The 24,271-nt window shown below is 48.7% G+C and overlaps 1 protein-coding gene across 5 annotated transcripts in view; it reads left to right on the top strand.

The window, feature by feature from the left end:
- SLC39A11 (solute carrier family 39 member 11) overlaps positions 1 to 24,271 on the top strand; it is a 428,375-nt gene that overhangs the window by 265,254 nt on the left and 138,850 nt on the right. For all 5 annotated transcript variants that reach the window (XM_040452256.1, XM_040452260.1, XM_040452257.1 and 2 more), the window contains one exon: positions 18,122 to 18,292. In XM_040452256.1, coding sequence (XP_040308190.1) covers positions 18,122 to 18,292 — 171 coding nt within the window. The remainder of the gene's footprint in view (positions 1 to 18,121; positions 18,293 to 24,271) is intronic.

Genomic DNA, 24,271 nt, shown 5'->3' with positions numbered 1-24,271 from the left:
GTGACCTACTTTGTCCCCATCTCTCTGGTTGTAACATTTTTTAGGAAGCGCAAACTGGTATTAATGTTAGTCTAAGTAAACGACATTAGATGAAAAATCTGCTATTCAAAAAAGAAAGAAGGAAGGAAGGAAAAAGAAAGAAAGAAAAGAGGACAAAATTACTTTGTAGTCCAAAGCAGAATAGACAATCTTAAAGGGCACCAAGCCCTCTCCGAGTATTGATGGAAAGTCTCTATTACCTCTAGCAGCTGGTGACCCTTCCTGAAAGTTGAAAATGTTGACATGACCATGAATCTTAAAAGGCTGTCACTTTATAGCCAAGACTGGGCTCAACTCTGCCAGCACAGAGTATTGGGATCTGAAGGTATTTGAAAACTCTGCACCAAATCCTATCATGATCCATTTTTTTCTGCCCCTTCATGGCCTTCTGCACTTTTGGGCTTAAGTTAAGAATGGATTAAGTGTACTAGGCACATCATTAGCCTTCCTTTTTTCTTCTTCTTCTTCTTTTTTTTTTTTTTTAGTGTTTATTTATTTTGAGAGAGAGAGAAAGAGATAGAGGGGCAAAGAGAGAGGGAGAGAGAGAGAATCCCAAGCAGGCTCCCCACCATCGGTGCAGATGGGGCTGGAACTCACCAACCGTGAGATCATGAGCTGAAACCAAGAGTTGGGTGTTTAACCAACCGAGCCACTGAGGTACCCCAGCCTTTGATGCCCTCAGCCAGCCTGCCAGCCTCTTAGGCCGTGTCTGTCTTACTCCTCCCTGCCCATACCATCCATCCACCTTTGACTGACAGCCCCCAGGGGAAGTTTGGGAGAAACTACCAGACCACCTCAAATCAAATAAATTGGTGATAATCTGCATGTGGGCACACATGTGCATATTCTCTCTCTCTCTCTCTCTCTCTCATTCTCTCTCTCTCTCTCTCTCTCTCTCTCTCTCTCTCTCTCACACACACACACACACACACACGCACACCTGCACATCCTGAAAAGGTGAATGAGAGGAACACTTCTGGACTCACAGCCATTGTAGCTTTCTTCCCCATTGATCCTGGCAAGGGAAACAAGTGGCTTCTGTGTCCGAATCACTTTTCCCCATCTGGTGAATGGGGACGTGGCGGAAAAAGTAGCAGATTGGTACAAGAGCTGCTGGGCTTATTGGCCACGTGCCCATCTGGTGGCACCAGCAGATTTTTCTGTTCACAGTCCACCCCCCACCCCCAAGTCCTACCTTGGCAGAAGTTTACCCAAATACGATGTGACTTTGTGTTCTTTGTACGATGTGTTCTCTGTGGAGAGGACCCATGAGTCTGGAAGTGTGGATTTTCTTTGTTAGTTGGGACTCATTCTTGTAGAGCTGGGTTCTTCTTAACCCAGTAGGTAGCTGTGCTGAAGTTTACCTTTGCACTCTCCTAAGTGTTTCTTGAACAGATTAATGGCAGGATAATATTGCCAGGGAAATAGTTAGCTAATTAAGACAACAAACTTTTGGAGACAAACATTTAGCTGCATTTACATAATGTGTAAAGTATTTGCATCTCGATGTGCTCATTGCTCTTTGCTTAGAAGCCCAGGCTGATTGGAAATGAGCCCACCCGACCCATGAGTGTCCTTGACATTGGCTTCACCTTAGCGCCGCGCTGACAACAGATTCATTGCTACCTATCAGCATACAGGTGCTTCTGCCCATCGCAGGTTCTGTCTTAGAACAGACTTGGTCCCGACCACGTCCTGTCCCCCAGAAAAGGGACTTTCTTTGCTGACCCTTGTGGAACACAGTTCCCTTTGCTTCCACCCTTGATCCGCTGGAGCATCTTCCTGGCAAGCGCTTCTGCTGAGGTGCAAGTTGTCCACTTGTCCCACCTCCACATAAGCCCTTGTTGTTCTTCATGTTGCTGTCGTGGAATCCGATCAGTGTCCTAAGGCTTCAGTCTTGGTGCGGGAGGCCTTCCTTGTGGCAAAGGAGAGGAAGGCACAGGAGGACACCTGTGCCTACCTGTACACCCTGCCCTCCTCCTAGCTTCCTTCAGGCTCCTCCCTTCCCGAACCTGCTCGTCTCTGGATAGGCTTTCAGACTGGGGTGACACGAGGGTGGCCAAGGACCAGGACCAGCTGGATTGAGGAGACTGGCTGCTTCTATGGGCTGAGTGGTTAATGAGGCCAGAACTCATGGCCAGGAGACCATGCAGGGAACTGGGGATTTGCATGGGCAGCGAGCACTGGGTGGGAAGGCGGACCCGAGTCTGAGCCCGCAGGCCAAGTTCAAGTCCTCTTGGCCTTCGAATGTCTGTTCTGTTTGCAGCCCGGGGTGACGTGTACAGAGCCACAGTCACCCGAAGCAAGCCAGTTACTTTGCAATTACGGGGTTCTTACAGACACCAGGGTTCAGCAAGGCTAGGAAAATACAAGGTGCCCGAAGAGCGGAGACTGTCACGCGTGCTCGAACGTGGGTGATCTTGGAAGGGACCAGCCTGGCAGCACGGGCTGATGAAGTGGGCCATTCTCAGAGCCCGTTGCCAGGAAAGACACTGATATCACGTGATCCAGCGGTTCTCATATGCCGGCCGGCCCGTGGGCCGGCAGCAGCAGCCCCACCTCAGAGCCCACAGAGATGCCCGTGGGCAGGCTCCTCCCTTGGGACATGCGGACCCACTCGGTCTGCTGCCAAGACTGGGAATCTGGATTTTTAAAGCTTTTCAGATAATTCTGATCAAGGCCTCTTTTCAGAAGCACCAGTCCAGTCCTTTCAGGAGACTTCCAGGGCAACAAAGCTCCTAGAGCAGGTGTATCCTCCCTAAAACCTCCTGCTGTCCCCACTTGGGAGTGAGCACAGAGGATCCGTGGCCGCAGTGCGTGGTGGTCAGATGCGTCCTCAGGCATCTGCATGGTAGAAGGAGGTGTTCGTGCCCCTGGTGCTTTAGAGAATTAACGGGTCGGGGGTCTTTGGGTTTTGGTGGAGGTGGAGGCTCCCCTGGCAGGGAAAGCTTGTGGCGGTGCGATGCCGGGGGGGGGGGGGGCGGGGATCAGCCCCAAACTAGCAGTCAGGAGCCGGGGGCTTGACTCTCGGTCCTGCTGTGAACTGGCAGTGTTACCCTAGCGGGATCACTCTGTAGCTGAAGTTTTCTTATTTCAGTCAGACCTCTTTTGATTGCTGGCGACAGGAATCAACTCATCCAGCTGAAGCCGAATCAACTTTTATTTGGTCACTCATGGGGAGAGGTACTGAAAGCTCACGGAATCAAGGGGAGCTTCAGGAACAGGCCTCGGGCTCTGAACAGTGAGGGCGGTACCATCAAGACAGCCTCTGCACCCGGCGCATTTCCTTGTTCCTGCCCCGCGTGGCTGGGCTTCAGCCCACGGGGGCAGTGTCCACGGGGCAATATCTGTAGGCCACTGGCTCAGGTCTGACTGGCTCAGATTATACCTTCACCCCCGAGCTGACCACTGCGCTCTGCAGACTAGACCAGGCTTAGGGTCGGGGGCTGGGGTTGGAGAGGCCTCCTGCTGAACACCTCCATCTTCCCTGTCCGAGCTCTGAATCAACTTTAAGAGGCGAAGGAGGCAGAGGGAAATAAAAACTCCACGCTCCATACCAAAAGATTGGGTTAGAGGCAGTGGCTGTGATGTGCATCAGAGTGCGATTCGTGATGGTGGACTGTGCAGTTAGGCCAGTTTACTCACCAACTCACAGACACGCTGGGGAACCCCGTGAACCTTGCAGCGTGGAGGCCTAGACTGGAAGTCAGGCTGCCTGTGGGCACCCTGGCCCTCAGGGCAAGGGGGGAGGCTAACCCCAAATCCATCTCTCAAGAAACTCACTCTGTCCCCATGGGGAGGTATTAAGGGGGGCACAAAAGACCAGGAGTATTCAGGGCAAAGTCCCTCCTCATGGAAACAGAAGTAGGGGCAGCAGAATTTCATACCCCACCAAACCGGGGGTAGACCAACCAGTTAGTTCCATGAAGGGGGCAGAGCTGGGAATAATGGCTGGGCGGCTGGTTGAAAGGATGTTAGGGTAGGCCACTGAGCTAACCCCTTCCTTACCTGTAACATAGGATTTGCAAGAACTTACCTCCCAGGGTTGCTTCTAGAATTAAAGAAGATAAAAAGTTTTCCAGGTGACCATGCCTGTGGGGTCTTGCATGGTGCAGAATAGGCATTTCAATTGGTGATCATTGAACCTGAATCAGGGAGAGAGAGGAGGTCATGAGGCAGGGTCCTGAGGTTATCTTGGGCCGTCGCCTTTCACAGCGGGGTCGGTGTTTACATAAGCCCTTTGGGGGTTAGAGTGTCCTTTTTTCAGGTTGTCATCTACTGTCCCTCCTCTTTTTGCTTTTTTTTGTCCCCTGTTGAGGATGAGGTCGAAGTAATGTCTTCTGTTAGTAGGCAGCTCTAATAGTTAGCATGCTAAAAAAAAAGTCCGCAGTGAGATTAGTCTGCCACCCACTGCATATTGTTTCTTGGAGATCCACGTACACTGAACTCAGGTTCATCCATTGGTTTATCAAGCCCAGGCAGGTCCGGATGGGCCACACAAAGCACGGAGTGTTGGGGGAAAGGACAGACAATGCTTGCAAATGTCAAGGCAAACCTTTGCGTGGACACCACAAGGTGTCCATTAGGACGCAGCATTCTGTCATGGTACTCACTCTCTGGACTCTTCTTTCGAGTTAGTCAAGCTGACCAGTGACCTCCATTATGATTCACACATGGCTGAATTATCCACACCAGCTGCTGGGTGGACCCGGGCCATAAACTTCTTTGGGGAACATAAAGGCTTAGGAATAATTCTCATGAGGGCTACTGATGACTAAGAGAATTGAATCTTAAAGAAATCCTAAAAACCCTACTTTTTTTTAAAAAAAATTTAAGTTTATTTATTTATTCTGAGAGAGACAGAGATAGCATGAGTGTGGGAAGGGCAGCTAGAGAGAGAGAGGGAGAATCCCAAGCAGGCTCTGTGCTGCCAGCAGAGCCCGATGTGGGGCTCGAACCCATGAAGCCATGAGATCATGACCTGAGCTGAAACCAAGAGTCGGACGCTTAACCAACAGAGTCACCCAGGTGCCCCGTTAAAAACCCTGCTTTTAGTAGCCTGGATCAGGGGCCAGCAAAGTACAGTCTGCTGGCCAGATCTGGCCTGTTTTTGTAAAAAAGAGTTTTATTGGAACGCAGACAAACCAACTCATTTGCCTGTTGTCTGTGGCTCCCCTTTGCGCTACAAAGGCAGAGTTGAGTAGTTTTCCAGGAAGCTGGAATGACCCACAGAGTCTAAAATATTTATTATCTGGACCTTTACCCAAACATTTGCTGACCCTTGCGGTGGATGTCCATATGGAAGGCATTTGCATAAATAAATGTTGGTTGGTCAATCAATAGGATGTTTCGGAATGAGGGTCTTAACCTTTAATAAAACCATAGACTCTCTGAAAACACGTGCAAAATGTTCTGTGTTGTAGATGTGTGCGCACACTTTTCTGGGGAAGAGTGTGCTTGGCTTCCATTATTCATTCCACAGATACTTAAGGACCTCCTCTGTGCTAAGCGCTGTGCCATTGTGAGCATATGGACTCAGCCCTTTGCGCTGCTCAGGCATCAGAGGTGGTGGCCCTGTGCACAGACCAAAGATGCACTGGAAAGCGGTTAAATATTACGGAATTTAGGCTGTAGAAGACCCCCCCTCCCCCGCTACACACACACACCATACACATGTCCTTTCTACTACACCATTTAAATTGAGCCTGAAAAACGAAGGGCTCAGAAACCACCCTGAAGGTAACATTTATATCACAGAAATCCCAGAACAGTAAATATTGACCCTTCCAAGTTCAACCAATCTTTAGCCAATTGTAAAGTGCCCGTTTATAATTCCTGTCCAGATGGCTTTTAGTACTCTAAACACCAAAGCTCACTAGGGGCCTGGAAGGTAACTGGTTGACCCAGACTTTGAAATGGTTTGGACAATTAACACATCTTTTCTTCTGACAAGAAAAAAATCTCGGGTATATATTGTTAGTTCTCTGTTTGACTACTGGAAACTCTGCCTTGTTCCTTCTTGACCTCCAGTAGGTGATGGAGATTTGGCTGAGAACCATTGACTCGGGGGGATTATTATATTATGATATGGAGGATGTTCACACCTTACCACTACGTGAAGTCATGTTTCAGAACTGTATGATTCACCTACAAACGTGTGTGTGTGTGTATATATGTTCATCTATACAGATACAGCATAAATATGAAAAAGACTGTCAGGATTTGTTCAAGGTGGTCCCCTCTGGGTGGTGAATGATTTTTAGTTTCCCTGTGCCCTTATCAGTATTTTCTCTATTTCCTGTAATGTCTGGGAATGTTTGTATTGTCAGAAAATATCATAATACATTTAAAGGGAATATAATGCTTTTCGTCTTAGTGCAGAAAGAGATGCCGATTCCTCTGGGCAAACAAATTTGCTCCTCATTCAGTGGACGTTCTTACTTTCTGAACAGTGAATGTGCCGTCTCTGAAGCTCATCTTGGGGCATTTCTGAGTCTAGAACAGAGTTGAATGAACACTGACATTGGAAATAGCCTCTCTCTCCTACTTGTCTGGGATGAGCGACCATGAAGGCCAGCAGCGGCAGAGCATAGAATTCGCGCTGGAAGGGGCCCCGAAGTCTACCTAGTTCAGCTCATTTGCAGTTGGAAGAAGCTGAGACCTTCAGAGGGTGGGACTTGCACAGGGTTGTGTATAGAAGACTGGGGATAGAGTTGACCTGAGATTTCTATGCCATGGTTTCATTCATTTATTTGTGGCTTTCTAAGGACAGCAGGAAACCAGGTGCAATTGTGTAAAAAAATTTTTTAATGTTTATTTATTTTCGAGAGACAGGGAGAGACAGAGCATGACTGTGGGAGGGGCAGAGAGAGAGAGAGGGAGACACAGAGTCCGAAGCAGACTCCAGGCTCTGAGCTGTCAGCAGAGCCTGACACGGGGCCCGAACCCACGAACCGTGAGACCATGACCTGAGCTGAAGTCGGACGCTTAACTGACTGAGCCACCCAGATGCCCCGACTGTGCTTGGTATTTCCTTTCCCCCCACCTTGGAGTCCCGGTGGAAGATGGAGCCTGTCTCCCAGGGTAGAAGTTGGACTTCCGGCCTCTCTTGCAGCTAGCGCTGACCATGGCTTGGCCAGTGGGACGGACCTGGTAGCAAAGTTATCCCAGCGGAAGTGGCCAGGACTCAGTGCCAGTGACCTGAGCTGGGGCATTTGGCGTCCAGCCTTGAGGACAGAGGTGCTGCCACATGGGTGTGTGGTGGCATTTTGGTGGAGCAGGAGTCCTGGTCTCCCTTGGCTCTGTTGGGGTTCCAGGGTGGGTTCTGTGGCCTTCCTGGGTTAATTCCACGAGCCCCTCAGTTTTCTTCTGATGACTGACTTGGCTTCTATTGCCCTTCCCTGAGGCCCGTGCCCCGTAAATTCTCCCCGCTGAACCTGCCGTGGGCAGAAATTCTCCCTTGCCTCCAGGTAAAGCTCTCTCACCTTCCTGTAACCAAGACAACCAACAAACCACACATCTTCAGGCCTGTGCTCATCTTTTCCTTCCTTCCTTGTTGTCTCCAGCCACTAACTGTGTTCCCGTGTCAACTGTGCGTATCCTGAAAAGCAAGAAAATCCCCGGACCAAGAAACGTTTGTGGAATTTTAGATCCACGTGAACCTTTCCAGCACCGCGGTTTCCATTCAGTCACGTGCCCCTAGGCAAAAGGAAGGTTTTATTTCCCAGCGCCCTTTGCAGACCATAATCCTATTGGTTAATACTGGCCATGTGTGCGCTCTCATGATTGTGGCACCTAACGGTGTCATTGATAGTGTCGTGTTTGGATTCCTGGTGGCCAAGCCCTAGGACACGAGAGGAAATGTGAGATAGAAATAGAAGGAGAGTTTAGGTTGACCTAGACCCTTCATAGACTCTCTGTAGACACAGGGGAGATAAGAGAATGCCTTGTTTGGGGCGGAATTGATTTTTCTCTCAATTCTTCTGCTGGTGGCTGCCTTTCCTGGTGATGGTCCGTATTCTCTAAAAGAAGTAAAAAAAAGGATTTTCATTTGATGTAAGGAGACCGTGGTTTCTGTCAGGATGGTACAATTACTTTTTACCTTCTGGTCTTAAATTCCTTTGCCTTTCCTCCCTTCTCTGTCCCCCGCCGTGCGTTTGGCAGTCATGTGTGTCCCTAGGTGCCCACATAGAACTAAGAATCAGGTGACTGAGCCACCTAGGTGCCCCTGGACTGACGTAAATTTAGAGACTAAGGAAGTACTTGGAGTAAGTAGTACTGAAGTGGTCTAAAATATTAATTTTCAAAATCTAGAATGTATCAGAATCACCTTGGGGGTGAGGGTGGGAGAGAGCATATGGTGGATTCCTGGGCCCCAGAATCCACGATGTGCCCTCGCCCACAGGTCCTAACCCAGTAGCTCCAGGACGGGCTCCAGGAGTTGGTGTCTTACAAGCTCCCACCATGACCCAGCAACAGATGGACTTCTACTCCACGCTTGGGAGATATAGTGGTCTAGGCTATTAATCTTTATTCTCAGAATTAGAGAGGACAGCAGAACAGCATTATGTCATAGGGGAAAGTGAACCAATGACAATTAAGTTAATATTTGCTGTTGGACAAGAGCCCTGAAGTGGGTGCTGTTCTCCTGGGTGCCTCCTCCCTGACCTGGTAATTGACAACCATGTAGGTTAAGCACATGCCTCCCCCCCCGCCCCCCGCCCCCGCCATCTTTCTGAGGTCGGCTGAGAGTCCTTTGCAAACCTCTTATAAGCACTGGTATTTTTCAGGATGCTTTGTCTCTCTCCGATGAGTGTGCTGGGAGTTTTTTGAAACAAATGTCTTTTGCGGGTGGACTCCCCCAAAGCTAGAATGATCTCTTTCCCACGGGAGCATTTGTGCTGAACACACACATGCAGGGTAGACAGCTCTGGAGCCCACCTGGGATTTATTTTTAGACCACATTCAATTCATCAGGAATGAGTTCATGTTGATTAATTGGTTGTTTGTACCTTTGCAGCAGAAGAACTGACCTGGTAGGTAATGTTATTGGATATTTTGGCTCCCTTGGCTGAGAATATAAATTATTACCTTAGATAGTTGGAAAAAGCCATGTTTTAGTGGGTGGTTTGCTTAATGGATGAGAAACCTCTCGCTAAGAGTGAGCCCATCTCTTCGGAGGTACATTTAATTTTTACCAGTTATGCAGATCCGTTTGTGTCTGTGTTGTCGTTAAGCCGTTGCTTATTTGTAAGCATCAATAGGCGAGGCATGGGTTACTTACAGGTCCTGGGAAATATGGACTGAAAAGACAAGGGAATCGAACCAGCCACCCTACCCAGGCAGCATTTGACCCTCTGATAATCGTGTGGCTCATGATGTTAAGAATGATAAGTGAAGACATCTATTCTAGTTACAGAGATTATAAATCAGGTTTTTTGGGAAATGTTTATTTTTGAGAGAGAGAGAGAAGGAGAGCCTGCACGCACTAGTCGGGAAGGGGCAGAGGGAGTGGAAGAGAGGATCCAAAGCGGACTCTGTGCTGACAGCAGAGAGCCCGACGTGGATCTCGAACTCACGAACCGTAAGATCATGACCTGAGCAGAAGTTGGATGCTCAACCGACTCGGCCACCCAGGCGCCCTGAGGAACTTTTTAAAGGGAGGCTGGAATCCCAGGTTGGCCAGGTGGATACACCTGTCTGATGTGTGAGAACACCCGCCGCTCCCAGCCGGATCTCAGGTACCATCGACAAGCACAGATGCCTCACAGGAAAATTACCCTTGTCCGTAAGGAGTTAGTTAATCATATATCATTAAAGAGGCCTTGTTTGGACAGAGGACCCTTCACAAAAGGGGAAATAAATACACCTGAAACTCTGAAAAATGTTCAACTTCACCTGTAGTCAAAGAAATACAAATGAAGGGAAATGTCATTTCCTTCATAAGTGGATACATTTATTTTTAAATGAAAAATACCCATGCTGACTAAGAAATGCCATGGTGAGAACTCGTGAACTTTCCTCATGGAAATGGAAATGGCATGGCCTTTCTGGAAATTAATTAGCCAAACGCACCACCGCCCTTTCGTCAACACTTCAGCTCTGGGAATTTTGTTTAAATTTCTGCTTGTTAATACAGGTGAAAGGTTTTACAGTGATATTTATAGAAAAAAAAATTAGAAATGGCCTAAATGCCCAACATTATGAGAATGTAAATAATAATTTCTATTGCTGGAAATGCTTCTAAGAGTTTTCAGTCATATGGGGGAAATGCTTATATTTAGCGGGAATAAAAAGCAGTCTTCAGTTGTATAATATGCTATCCCGGTTACGTAAAACCAGGCAAAAAACACGGAAGGAAGTATACCAAACTCCAAATATATATGTTTTTAGGTGATGTGTTTATGTGTGATTTAAATTTTCTTCTATTTTTAGAGTTTCCAAGGTTGCTTTGATATGCACTTATATCTTTATAGTCAGAATGCAGTTACTATACCAACAGGAGTATTTACCAGCAGGAGTATTTTATTTGGGGCACCTGCCCAATGGTGGAGAGGCGGGTCGAATGGCTGGCCAGCCCCCCCTTGACTACTGGAGCCCATAAAACTTATGGAATGGGCAACATTTAAATGAATGCCATGCTGTTGGCTTTATGCCAGGACTTCCCATTTGCAGCATATATGTTGGCATTTCCAAGGGGTTGTGGAGGATCTAAGGACACTCACGGGTGAGTAGCCTTATAGGGCTCAGGGAAGCTGAGGAACTTCTCTTGGGTGAGGGGGCCACGAGCATCATCTTGGCTGCCTGGTTTTGCATCAAGAGATGGATTGCACTCAATTGCCAGCCTCAACGACTCACACCTTCCCATTTCCTAACACAAGTGCCCAGTGGGTTCTAAAGACAGCATTTAAGGCAAAAATGTTGAAGAGTCAAAATCACCCCCTTGAACATCCTTTTTCTCCCTTAAACTGCCAAGACTTGCCCCTCACCCAGAACCTCCAAAGCCAAGAATTCATTTTTCTTACCATTTCAACGAACACCTCTCTCTTTCTGGGCGATTGAAGCCAAAATTTCTTTGAAAGGATAGTGATGGAAAGGAGAAAGGGAGGAATGGATAAATGGAGTTTTCCCGTGTTTGTTTTCAACGGCACATACCTGAATTTGCAAAATGTGCCTGTGATACAGCTCCACTGTAGTTCAATGTTAGGAAACCAGTTGTTGGCCAACTAGGAGTTACAAGTAAGCCCGTGGAAGATTTAAGAACCATTGCACAAAGTTTCTCTATCTGCATTAGGAGCTTTCCCTCACGTGCAGGGGTGTGTTTCCTGGGGTAGGTCAGCCCTCTGCTCCCATGGTATATATGAACCATGAAGCCATAAAACAAAGAATTAGTGCCTGAGGTCAAGAAGGTACTTTTCCTGGGTGGGTGCCCCTCCTAGGTGGGAGGGAGCAGAAAGTATGCCCCCATGTGGCAAGACGAGGCACCGCAGCTTTTAGCGTCTAGAAAACTGAATTAAACTTGAATAAAAAGAAACGGTTTTGCAAATGATGGGCTCAGAACTAAGCAAAATTCCCTTACGGCATTAAAAACTAGAGTCACAGAGGCTAAGAAATGTAGAAAATATTTCTGGAGTTTTAAGTGAAACAAGTGGAATATGAAACTGTACATTAAGATGTATAATCAAGGGGCACCTGGGTGGCTCAGTCAGTTAAGTGTCCGACTTCGGCTCAGGTCATGATCTTACGGTCTGTGAGTTCAAGCCCTGCATCAGGCTCTGTGCTGACAGCTCGGAGCCTGGAGCTTGCATTAGATTCTGTCTCCCTCCCTCTCTGCCCCTCCCCCACTTGTGCTCTGTCTCTCTCTCTCAAAAAAAAAAACAACAACAAAAACCATTTTAGTACAAAGGCACTGAGGCACAGATATAGCATTTCTCTGAAGCCTTATGGCTAATGATTGATAGAGCCAGAGTCCCATGGTTGACAAAGCCATGATCCCATGGTAGGCAGTGTGATCCCACATCTATTCTCTTTACCATTTGCACTGACCACAAATATGCGCACACACACACACACACACACACACACACACACACACACACAAAGCATGAACTGGACAAGGGGTAGGAACAAATGACGGTCATCGGGATAGGGACACCGGAGACCTTTTCTTTAATGTAGTTATGCTTACAGCTTTACAAAAAGGAAGCAGTGTGAGTGTGGAGAGGTTTAGAGACAGTTATAGGCTTTAGTTTTGGGCATATTTGAACTGGAGGGTCATCTGCCAAGACTGTGAGAATGACCTGGCTCTTTCTTAAATTTCCATGTGATTGTCAGGAAGGGCCTCCATGGGCCTTGATCTCTCCACGTGCCAGGGTGGATACTCACCCATGTTGAGTCATTATTTCATGCTCAAATTTGGCATTAATTACATAAAGGAAGTCATGCTAATCCCATAAATGATTAAAGAAACAGAACCAAATTCTTAGCAAGCATTGTCACACTCATGTTGATAATTGAATTTCTTCCCCCAACTCATTCTGATTTCCTGGGAAACCAACAGGAAGGAAAAATAATAAGTAAATAGATTATCCTCTCTCCCTGCTTCGGACTGGCCTTTTGATTTTGTTTGTGCATACGTAGTACGTAGTGAATATATATATCACTGACTACTCTTCATTATATGTTTTGTAAATGGGGTTTAGAAGGAAGGTATTTTTCCAGTGGGTTGAAGTTTTCTGCACTTAGCAGATGAGGATTTGCCTATTTGTGTTAACTCAACCAGATCATTTCCAATGATATGTTGGGGATATTTTTAAAGCTCTTGTGGCTGGTGATTTATTAATTAGTGTGCCGCATTCGCTGGGCGCTGAGGTTTCATCCCTGGGCCCTGTTAGATTTGGCCGGTTACATCATCAGAGGGACACCAGACATCCTGTGGGCCCCATCCCGGGCCCATGGGTTATGAAAACAAAGGTTAACGTGGTTTTCATTTTGCACGATGTTCTCGGTCTGAGGTCCCTGAATCCATGAGGATTCAAAAATTATTTCAAATTGTCTTTGTTTTTTATTAATTAATTTTTTATTTTTATTTATTTATTTATTTATTTTGCTGAAGAGAGGATTATAGCTTTCACTGTACTTTAAAAAGCAGTTGCTGGGGCGCCCGGGTGGCTCAGTCAATTAGGTGGCCAACTTTAGCTCAGGTCATGATCTCACGGTTCCTGGGTTCAAGCCCTGTGTTGGGCTTTGCGCTGACAGCTCAGAATGTAGAGCCTGCTCTGGATTCTGTGTCTTCCTCTCTCTCCCTCTCTCTTTCTCTCTCTCCCCGGCTTGTGCGCGCGCGCGCGCTCTCTCTCTCTCTCTCTCTCTCTCTCTCAAAAATAAATAAATAAACATTAAAAAATTTTTTTTTTCAAAAGCAGTTGCTGATTCAAAATGGTTTAGAGCCACTGATACAGAGACTTCACCTTTTGCTTCACTGTCAAACCCCGAGGGGGACAGGGCCTACCCAGGCATCAGGGTTTGCCGCGACCCCTGGCTCGTGCCTGCCGGACCAGAGACGGCTTTGCTCTGTGATACGATGCTTTGGGATGAGAATCACATGTGTGATTGTGTGAATGTGTCACAGAAGGTCGCCCCACCCTTCAGTGGGAGAGATGAGCCTTGGCCAGGTCTGTCTGTTCCCCTGTGGTCCTTCTCAAATCCAGCAACGCCGTGCCTCTCCAGGAAAGGAGGACAACAGGCTCAACCCCAGCAGTGGGTCCCTTCTTTGTGTGGATTCTTAGATGCTAACGTCTCAGGTAAAAAAAAAAAATGCTTTTTTGATAATGGGCAGCTTTGAAGTCTTTTCTTTTACCTTCTGAAAGAATCGTAACCCTGTGTTCCGCGCTAGGTGTTGATAACTATTTTCTACTTGTAGCTGCTTTATCCTTGGACATAGCAGGTCTAAGGGTTTCAGAAGCGTTGTTTTCAGGTTTGTCTATGAGTGGGACTGACTATAGATACGAGACGTCCATTGAGCCTTCTCCACCTCTGGGGTCACTGGTTGCAAGCTCACCAAACCCCCTCTGCACGCTGAATGTATCCAACATAAACATCTGGGATTTCAAGTCCCTGAATGCCACGGCAGTGAGAGCAGTGAGCAAAGGAGCAGATCAACAGCCCCCCCTCCCCACCCCCCACCCCTCACACCCCAGCCCAGTCAACAACAGGGTCCTGGTTAAGAGGTGGCCTCTGGAGGCAAAGACCTGGCTTGACTTCAGAATCCATCTGGGACAAGTTGGTGACCGGGGACTGGTTAACTCTACCTCTCTGCTCTTCAAGCTTTTTTTTGCTTTTAATTTTTTTTGTAATGTTCATTTTTAAGAGAGAGAGAGAGCTGGGGAGGGGCAGAGAGAGAGGGAGACACAGAATCCGAAGCAGGCGCCAGGCGCTGAGCTGCCCGCACAGAGCCCGACGTGGGGCTCGAACTCACGAACCGTGAGATCATGACCTGAGCCGAAGTTGGACACTTAACCGACTGAGCCACCCAGGCGTGCCCCTCAAGCTTTGCATTTGTTAGAGGGAACCTTCTCTGCTTTGTGGGGCTTTTGTGAAGACTGAGGATAAAGTTCCCTATTAGCCAATGTCACTAATGCCATTTTGCGTTTCTGAATCGACATTGCCCATCCTTCCTCTTTGCCAAATCCTACTTCGAAAGTGCCCAGACCTTTCCCCCCTCAACAGGTTCTTGTCGCTCTGGCACACCTCTTCACCCCACCCCAGGCTTGGCCACTGCCCCCATGAAGCGGTCGTCCTTTGCTCATGGTGCTGGTGTTCTTGATATGCGGTGGTCTCAATGGCCCTGCCAGGAGACGCAAGGAGATTCATTGCTCAGGAGTTGTTCGTACTCTCTGTAGTGATTAATTTGGACTAATTTTCCTCGTTGCAGACCCATTAGAGGCTGTTAGCAAACAGTGGCTTATTTAACGTGCACGTGAGCTGTTCACACCATCTCAGGTCCCATTCGGGCACAGCAGCTTTCGCACACGGGCACCCCGAGGTGGGGCACGGGGACCTCAAGGTGGGGGCACGTGGCTTTACCTCTTTCTGCTTCTCCGTCGCTCCTATTAGACACTAGCACACGGCTGGGATTTGCTAACGGTGCCCCCATCTCTGTTGCTCTCTGTGCACATTTGCAGCGGATTCAGAGTCTGACCGCCTCCGTGGCCCTGACAGAAGTAAGCACCAGCTTCAGAGTTTATTACAGAGTATACATTTCTGCCCTCCGATGCAAAGGAATTACTCATATCTTCTCTGTCTCTTCTCTCTTAAATTGTAAAATCCCAAGGGGAAGAGTTCCCCACCCCCCACCGCCATCAGCTCCCACTGGAGAGCGAGGTCAGGTCTGTGTGCTCAAAGGAAACCCAAGGAATCCGTGGTGTTTCCTGACTGGTCCTGGAGGAAGGCGGGTGCCCTCTGCCACCATATGGAGACCGCGCCGTGAATGTGTATTTAGCTTTGCCCCGTGCAAATAGTGTCTGGGTAGAGTGGCTTTCCAACAGAGATTGTTGGAGTCCCCAGAGGCCGGTTATATGAGCTGCGGCTGCCGACTGGGTGGGGGCTGGTAACCCTGCATATTCCGGAGGGTCCATAGAAGGCCCTTCTCCCTAAGGGCATTGAGATTCGGCTGTTGTAAGAGAGAGAGAACCGACTGGGACCTGGGGAAGCCTGAGTCTGCCTGCCCTTTGGAACTTGCTTACTCTTCAGGCTTACTTGCTTGATTTGAGTGAACAAACACAGAAGGATTTTCACAAGAAGATTCCCCCCTTCCCCACCCCCCGTTTTGGAAATACAAAGCAATGTTCACTTAGGCGCGTTCATCCGAAAAGAGGATCAAAGACCCGGTCAAGTTTCTGTAGCGAGATTCTGGTTGCTAAGATCAACCCCCTCCTACCTTTCCTTTATACCAAGAAGTAAGGAGAGGGGTGCCTGGGTGGCTCAGTCAGCTAAGCCCCCGACTTCGGCTCAGGTCATGATCTCACAGTTCGTGAGTTCGAGCCCCGCGTCGGGCTCTGTGCTGACAGCCTAGAACCTGGAGCCTGCTTCCAGTTCTGTGTCTCCCTCTCACTCTACCCCTCCACTGCTCACATTCTCTCTCTCTCTCTCTCTCTCTCTCTCTCCCGGAAATAAAAAAAAATAATGATAAAATAAAATAAAAAATGAAAAGAAGTAAAGGAGAGCCCCATGGTCAGGGCGAAAGGAGTCCTTATAGTTGCCTGTTGTTTCTTAATTTGACTCTGGGAAAAATTTTCTGCAACTTTCTGCTTAGAGATGAGAATTCTTTTGCTCATGGAAAATTCATAGGGAAGGGAAGGAGCCCACCACAGAGAGTCCCTCCTACCCTTCAAGTTGATGACCATTAACTCCTGCAAGAGACTTTTCCCGGGTGGTGCGTGTGGGGGGAGAGGGGGGCAGCGGGCAAGCTTCTGCTGTTTCCTGCAGCCAGGGGAGCCACATCGCTTATTGTCCAGACCAGGACACTTTGAGAGTGAAAGGGGACACCAACAATCCCCCCACCCCCGGGGTGGCGAGGCCAAACTGGGGTGTATGGTTGCCCTATTGTGTCCCGTCCAAGACCACTGAGTTGTGACTTACAGGTTCTTAGGTTCACTCGTGATAGCGAGACCCTCCTTTCCATTTGTGCCGCCACGTGCCTGAGATTCGCTCCAGACTCTGCTCCCCCAGGAAGCCGCTCCCACAAATGCGTCCTGTGCTGTGCACCGCAGTCTAGACACTGCCTCAGACCCAGGCGATTTGCCTCCATTGAGAGTGAGCAAATGACCCTGGAGACCATGGGTAGTTGGCACAGCCTGGGCCTAGGAGATGACATCCTTCAAATATATCCCCCAAGAGGAATGTTTGAAAGGGAGGTTGGCTCATGAAGTCCAGTGGCTGGGACCGTAGTCAGCCCATGGGGTTCAGAATGTCCCGCGACACGCAGGCTGCCATTTGTCTGTCTGTCTGTCTGTCTGTCTGTCCAGCTGGCTGGCTGGGTGCATGATTTCCCATGTCTGTGTGTCTGTGTGCAGCCCCTTCCTTCTGTCATCTGCCAAGCTGCTTCCTTGCTCTCTTCCGTCGTGGGTCGTCAGGCTGCCCTCGCACGACCTTTCGGACTGAGCATCCACACACGTCACCAGTCCCTTGGCCCTGGGGAGGGGATCTCTTTGGCTGGGCCTGGCACGCGGATGGGTTCCCATGAGGCGGTGTGAAGAGGAGAGGAGGGTCACATACCCTGCAATGCTGTAGGGGAAGAGGAAACACAGGACAGGCAGCGCAGTCCACACCTACGCACTTAGCCCTTGCGTGGAGCCTCTCATTTAAGCCTCACGAACCTCTGTGGGTTGGGTCCTCTTAGTGTCCCATTTTGTGACTCAGGAAACCAGGGCACAGAGACGGTAACCAGCTCGTGTAGCGCCACACAGCTGCTAGGTGCACGAGTCAGGGGTGAGTCGGGGAGCCTGGCTCCTGGCCACTCCTCAATATTGTTTCTTTTAAATAGGCATTGTTAAAAAAAAAAAAATTAAAAAAAAAAAAAAAAAAGGGGCGCCTGGGTGGCGCAGTCGGTTAAGCATCCGACTTCAGCCAGGTCACGATCTCGCGGTCCGTGAGTTCGAGCCCCGTGTCCGGCTCTGGGCTGATGGCTCAGAGCCTGGAGCCTGTTTCACATTCTGTGTCTCCCTCTCTCTCTGCCCCTCCCCCGTTCATGCTCTGTCTCTCTCTGTCCCAAAAATAAATAAACGTTGAAAAAAAAAATTAAAAATAAATAGGCGTTGTTAGGGTGGCCCCAGTTCCATCTTTTTTTTTTTTTATCCCTTCCAGTACCTGTACTTTGGGCGCTGTCTGTTCAGCGAATGTTTGCTAAAATGAATCAAGTGAAGGAAGGAAGGAGGAACAGGAAAAGAAACAGAATCCGCGGTCCCCTGGGAAGTCAGGAAGTGGACCATTTCCCGGGGTTGAAAGCTGCTTCCCGCTGCTGCTTGCCAAGGACCAGCGTGCACATTTTCAAAGTGCTCTCTCTCCCTGTCCCTCTCTGTTTGCTCAGACAAGAGTGAGAACGGGGAGGCCTATCAGCGGAAGAAGGCGGTGGCCGCGGGTCTTCCCGAGGGCCCTGCTGTCCCGCCGCCTCCTCGAGGGAACCTGGCGCAGCCCCTTGGCGGCAGCTGGAGGAGGATCGCGCTGCTCATCTTGGCCATCACCATACACAACATTCCAGGTGAGGTCTTGCCCCCGAGCGGTCCAGCCACCTGCCCGAAGGTAAAGTCACGCCGTCAGCTCAGCTGCTTGGCTGGAACAGTCGTGACGTGGGTCCTTTTTTGACGGGGGTGGGGGACAGAATGCAAATCTTCCTTGGCTATATTTGTAACTTGCATTATTGCTGTGGGGAGCACCTTTTACAAGCCCGGGATGTCTCCGGTTCCGCTTGACGATCTTTTATTATTTTTTTTAAGTTTATTTATTTTGAGAGACAGAGAGTGAGAGAGGGAGTGAGGGAGGGGCAGAAAGAGAAGGAGAGGGAGAATCCCAAGCAAGCTCTGTGCTGTCAGTGCACAGCCTGGTGCAGGGGCTTGAACTCTCGGACCGTGAGATCACGATTTGCTTGAGCTGAAATCAAGATCGGACGCGTAACCGACTGAACTGGCCAGGCGCCCCTGCTTAACGCCCTTTTAAAATACTGACTTCTGTATAGCTGAGCACTGATAGTTGTCTTACGTGCCTTCTTGCTGTGGGACACCTGTCTGAAATGTCCTTGCGAGGCCTATCCTTTTTAGCATTCGGCAGTAACTCGTGTTGTGTCTTTGGATTTATTTTAATTGAAAAAAATGTGCTGGCATTCTATTTCAAAAATAATATCACGTTTCATTTAGAGTAACTAGAGAATGTAGATAAACATGAAAAAGAATAAAGACATTATAAAAAAAAATAAATTGAAGGAAGCTGAGGCAGTCCTTGGGTCGGTCACATCTTGGAATTCACCACTTAGTGTATCTGGACAAATGACTCGAGCTCTCTGAGCCTTGGTTTTCTCATCTGTGAAATGGGCATTTGCTACTACTGAGATAACTGGGGTATTATTTACAAAATGAATTGATTTATTTTGATACTTAAATAAGATGCTATAATGTGCGCGGACACACGTACGTTCACAGATTTTGGTACCGTACTTGGGCCACATGAGCAATTGGAAAATGGTCGCGGTTGTTAGCATTAATAATACTCCTGTCCTCCTTCCCAGCTGTGGCTTCCTCAGTCTTGAGTTCTTCAGCATCCAGATCCATCTTCCTTGGACCAGAACTCGAGTCTGAGGAATAACCTTGCTGAGGGAGTGTCCCGGGTGATATATTATCTGAGCCCTTGCCCAGTTCATAATGCCAACCCGTTACCCTGTTACACAGCCGTGACTCGACTGGACCAGGCTTGCTAGAGGCACATTCTTCTCCTCGAAGCTCGTGTAGACGTTGTTCTTTTGCCCTCTGGCTTCAATGTTGTGGGAGAAAAGGCCACAGCCAATGTATTCCTCTCTGGGTCACTTGATGTAACTTCTGCTTGCACAGAAGTCATTTTTAACGTTTACAACGTTTGTAACTTTTGCTTTGTCATTTTTAAAGAATCAAAATTGCAATGTTCTATATTCCCGTATATACTAAACCTGTCTAGAACACTATGTGTCCAATTACTTTTTTTTTATTTGAGAGAGAGAGAGAGAGAGAGCACACGCGTGCACACGTGTGCACACAAGTGGGGGAGGGGCAGACAGGGAGACAGAATTCCAAGCGGGTTCCTTGCTGTTAGCGCAGAGCCCCATGAGGGACTTGAACTCACAAACCGCGAGATCGTGGCCTGAGCAGAAATCAAGAGTCGGATACTTTAACTGACTGAGCCGCCCAGGCGCCCCAATCACTTTTTATTTATTTATTTTTTTTAATTTTTTTTTTCAACGTTTTTTATTTATTTTTGGGACAGAGAGAAACAGAGCATGAATGGGGGAGGGGCAGAGAGAGAGGGAGACACAGCATCGGAAACAGGCTCCAGGCTCCGAGCCATCAGCCCAGAGCCCGACGCGGGGCTCGAACTCACGGACCGCGAGATCGTGACCTGGCTGAAGTCGGACGCTTAACCGACTGCGCCACCCAGGCGCCCCACCCAATCACTTTTTAAACTTATGTCTTCCCCTAGATGAGAAGCACTTTCCTTATCATTTCTGTCCTGGTCTTAGGAATTTCTATCATAGGATCATATAGGCTGGTTGCCTTCCAGCTTTTCTTCACAATCTCATTTCCCTCTTGGCTCTTTCCCTTTTGGCCATAGGCATACTCTCTGCTTTTTCTAGAGCTTACTATTCAGTATTCCTTTGGAGGAAGTCTTATGTGGGACCCCCAAAGCACCAAGCTGACCCGAGTAGATTTGCCCTGGTGGATGGGTCTGGCCACATTCACCCCCAAAGTTTTAGCGAGCTCATTGGAAGACCAAAGACTTGGCAGAGGGCGGCTTGAAAAACCTCCACAGTCACCCTCAACCTATTAAATTCTAATCAGTAGAAAAGAGAAGGTACTTACCCTGCATCTTCAGTCGTAATAGTTAATTGCTATCTTGTTGCCACTCAAGCCTCCTTCTCTAACCAGTTGAAAACGAATAAAGATCAGCCCAGTGGGTTTACAGCCAAATAAGGTAACTATACTGGCTTGAGTTATCCCGTGGTGATTTTCTGTCTCCCAGAAGAACGCAAAAGCGATCTAAAAATCTAGATTTCATAGGACTGGGCTTTGAGAAGCTGGGCATAAGCTTTCCTCTGGCGGAGCCCTTCCCATCTCCCACCTGCCACTACCCTCTGTGCTCCCGTGTGCTCAACTGGGACTGTTTCTGGGCTCATTTTAACAGAAGATCAGGGAGAGTCAGAGTTCACATATTTACGTGTTCACTGACTTCAGTAAGAGCTTGGATTAAGGCCAGAAGCAAAAATGTGTTAGCAGAAGGAGGTGTGGGTGGACACTGACATTTGACGATTCGTAATCAGCACAGATTCAAAAATTACTTCTTTCCTGACAACAGACCTTCTTCTGGATCTTTGGCTTCCGAAGTTCAAGTTCAACCTGTGTCCCTTTTATGGTGAATTGAAAGTACCTTTTGACTGTATGGAGGGTTGAGTGGCTCATAGGAACCTCAACTAGTTGGTTCATCAGAGGCATCGCGTTAACAGTTCATGACCTGAGGAGCGGCTGGCTTGCCTAGATCAAGAGGTTCAAGGGGAAATTTCTCCTCCTTTCCTGCCTTTTATTAACTGCATTTTATGTATGTATGTATGTATGTATGTATGTATTTAAGCTTATTTATTTATTTTTGAGAGAGAGAGAGAGAGAGAGAGAGAGCGCGCATGCACAAGCTGGGGAAGGGCAGAGAGAGAGACAGACACACAGACAGAATCGGAAGCAGGCTCCAGGCTCTGAGTGGTCAGCACAGAGCCCTACACGGGGCTCAAACCGACAAACTGTGAGATCGTGACGTGAACCAAAGCCAGATGCTTAGCCGATTGGCCACCCAGGCACCCCGGAAAGGAGTTGCAATTTTATTTATTTATTTTTTTTTCCAACGTTTTTATTTATTTTTGGGACAGAGAGAGACAGAGCATGAACGGGGGAGGGGCAGAGAGAGAGGGAGACACAGAATCGGAAACAGGCTCCAGGCTCCGAGCCATCAACCCAGAGCCTGACGCGGGGCTCGAACTCACAGACCGCGAGATCGTGACCTGGCTGAAGTCGGACGCTTAACCGACTGCGCCACCCAGGCGCCCCAGGAGTTGCAATTTTAAATAGAGCAGTCAGAGTGAGTCTCACTGAGACCTTGCATTTGAGTCTGACATGCAGCTCTCTGGGGCAGAGGGAATGTTCCAGGCAGAGGGAGCAGCCAGTGCAAGAATGCTGAGGCAGGAGCACGTGAGGACCTATGAGGAGTAGTCAGGAGTCCACTGTGGCCGGAACAGGGTGAGTGGGAGGCACAAAGGAAGGACAGAGAGGTCAGCCCTGCCCCAGTTGGAACTTGTAAGGACTTTCGTTTTCACTCTGTGGGACCTTTGAACAGAGAAGCATATGATCTGAGTTGTGTTGTAAAAGATTGTCTGTCGGTGCTGAGTTCAGACTGGACTCAGGAGGGGGAGGGCGGCTGTGGAGAGACCGGGCAGAGAGGCCACTCACTGCAGGAATGCAGGTAACAGACGAAGGTGGCTCAGACCAGGGTGGTGGTGCCAGAGATGCTGAGCAGGGGTCCCATTCTGGCTTCTGTTGAAGGTGGAGAGGGGGGATTTGCTGGTACAGTAGACGTGGGGTGAGAGACAAAGGCAGGAGCCAGGAAGGACCCCGAGGTTTCAGGGCTGACCGGCTAAGCGTGGAATCGTCTTCGACTGGGATGGGGATGGCCCAGTGGGGGCAGGCTTCAGAAGGGCATGTCAAGAACTCCGTTTTGGACTGCGAGGTTTGGTTGTCGGCAGACCTTCGAGTGGAGATACCCATCAGGCAGTCGGATGTTCGAATTTGGAGATGGGAGCAGAGTCTGGGCCACAGAGATCAATCTGGGCCGCCTGTGAATCATTGGCACGTAGATGCGGTTGAACCCCCCCTCCCCCCCCCCCCGGCACCAGATGACATCACCAGGGTCTAAATACAAACAGACGAGTCTCCCAAGGCCCCACTGGGACGCATCCCTGGAGCCTCAGTCTGCTAACTCCGGTCGGAAGAGAAGTTCACTCGCCCGCAGTTACCCGCGGCAGCTTCCTGCCCTTTGATGGGAACCATTTCAAAAGCTTGTCTGTCGCCAGCTTACCTTTGAAAAGGTCTCTTTTTTACCATTATCCTTCATAGTTTATTAAAAATTTAACTAGAGCTTTCACGTTCCCCGCGACTCTGGGTTTTAGATAGACTTTTCACAGTGACTAAAAGGATACTTGATTTTTTTGAAGTTTTTTTGTCTTTGCTGGTTCAGTTTTGTATGTCCTGGGGATGATAGGGATGATATTTTGTTAATTTTTTTTTTTTTTAATGTGGAAGTAAAAAAAGGAAGCTTGTTAGTGAGTGTCTTGTCCACTAGAGTTTTCTGGTGTGTGAGGTCACACATGTAGGCACACGCACACACCCCAGGCCCTGTGTTTACACATGTGTGCAAGGGAGGATGTGTTCTTTCATTTTATTTTATTTTTTTAAATTTTTTTAATGTTTATTTTTGAGAGAGAGAGAGAGTGTGTGAGCAGGGGAGGGGCAGAGAGAGAGGGAGACACAGAATCCTAAGCAGGCTCCGGGCTCCGAGCTGTCAGCACAGAGCCTGACATGGGGCTTGAACCCACCGACTGTGAGATCATGACCTGAGCCGAAGTCGGACGCTCAACCGACTGAGCCACCCAGGTGCCCCGGGGCAGACACGTTCTTAAACTTTTGTGGCTCACAGCTGTTCTTAAGAACCTGGAAGGAGCTGGGGACCCCCTCCCATTCAGCACGCAGGCAGCCCCAAGTGTTCATGGACCTCGTGAAGACCGCCCACAGCCCTAGAGCAGGGAAGAATCCCCACTTGCGAGAAAAACACGCACAATCGTGCCAACAGTGGACGTGTTTCCGGAAGAAACCGTAATGGCCGAGGAAGACCATCAGACGTGAGCCCCTCCGGCCCGTGTGGCAGACCTCAAGTCTTTACAGGTAGATGTGCCGCCTCCAAGTTCCATGCCCCCTCTCTGGCTTGGCCAATGTGCGTCGAAGGCGGAATGGGGTGCCCGAGTCCTTTGGAAAATGGTGCCCCGGGGTAATGACGTGCCCCGGGGTAATGACGTCGCCTTCTGAGCATTGTCTCTGAAAAGTGATTTTCATGCGGCATCATGCAGGCTGAAGGGCTCTGAGCCTTCCAGAGGTCCCCGGGCCTTCGGAAAACAAGCACCCTCTGTGCATCTGAGTGGAATTAAAAATCAACTAGCAAATCGAGTTCCTACTAATCTCTTTTCATGAGCAGCTTATGGTCTCGACAGTGTGCTATAGCATCATTTTGTATGCCAGAAAGATAAATTTAGAGCTTAAAGGGATCTTCCAGAGTTATCTTCTTCAAGCACTACTCCATTTGGTGACTCAGGGTGTGTGTGTGTGTGTGTGTGTGTGTGTGTGTGTGTGTGTGTGTGTGTGTGTGTGTGTTTGTGTGTGTGTTAAGTTATCGCTGCGATTCCTTT

This window comes from Herpailurus yagouaroundi, unplaced genomic scaffold (assembly GCF_014898765.1).
Source record: "Herpailurus yagouaroundi ecotype Mexico unplaced genomic scaffold, PumYag 206, whole genome shotgun sequence".
NCBI lineage: Eukaryota > Metazoa > Chordata > Mammalia > Carnivora > Felidae > Herpailurus > Herpailurus yagouaroundi.
The sequence above is the reverse complement of the archived record's forward strand: the minus strand, read 5'-3'. Positions and strand labels throughout refer to the sequence as shown.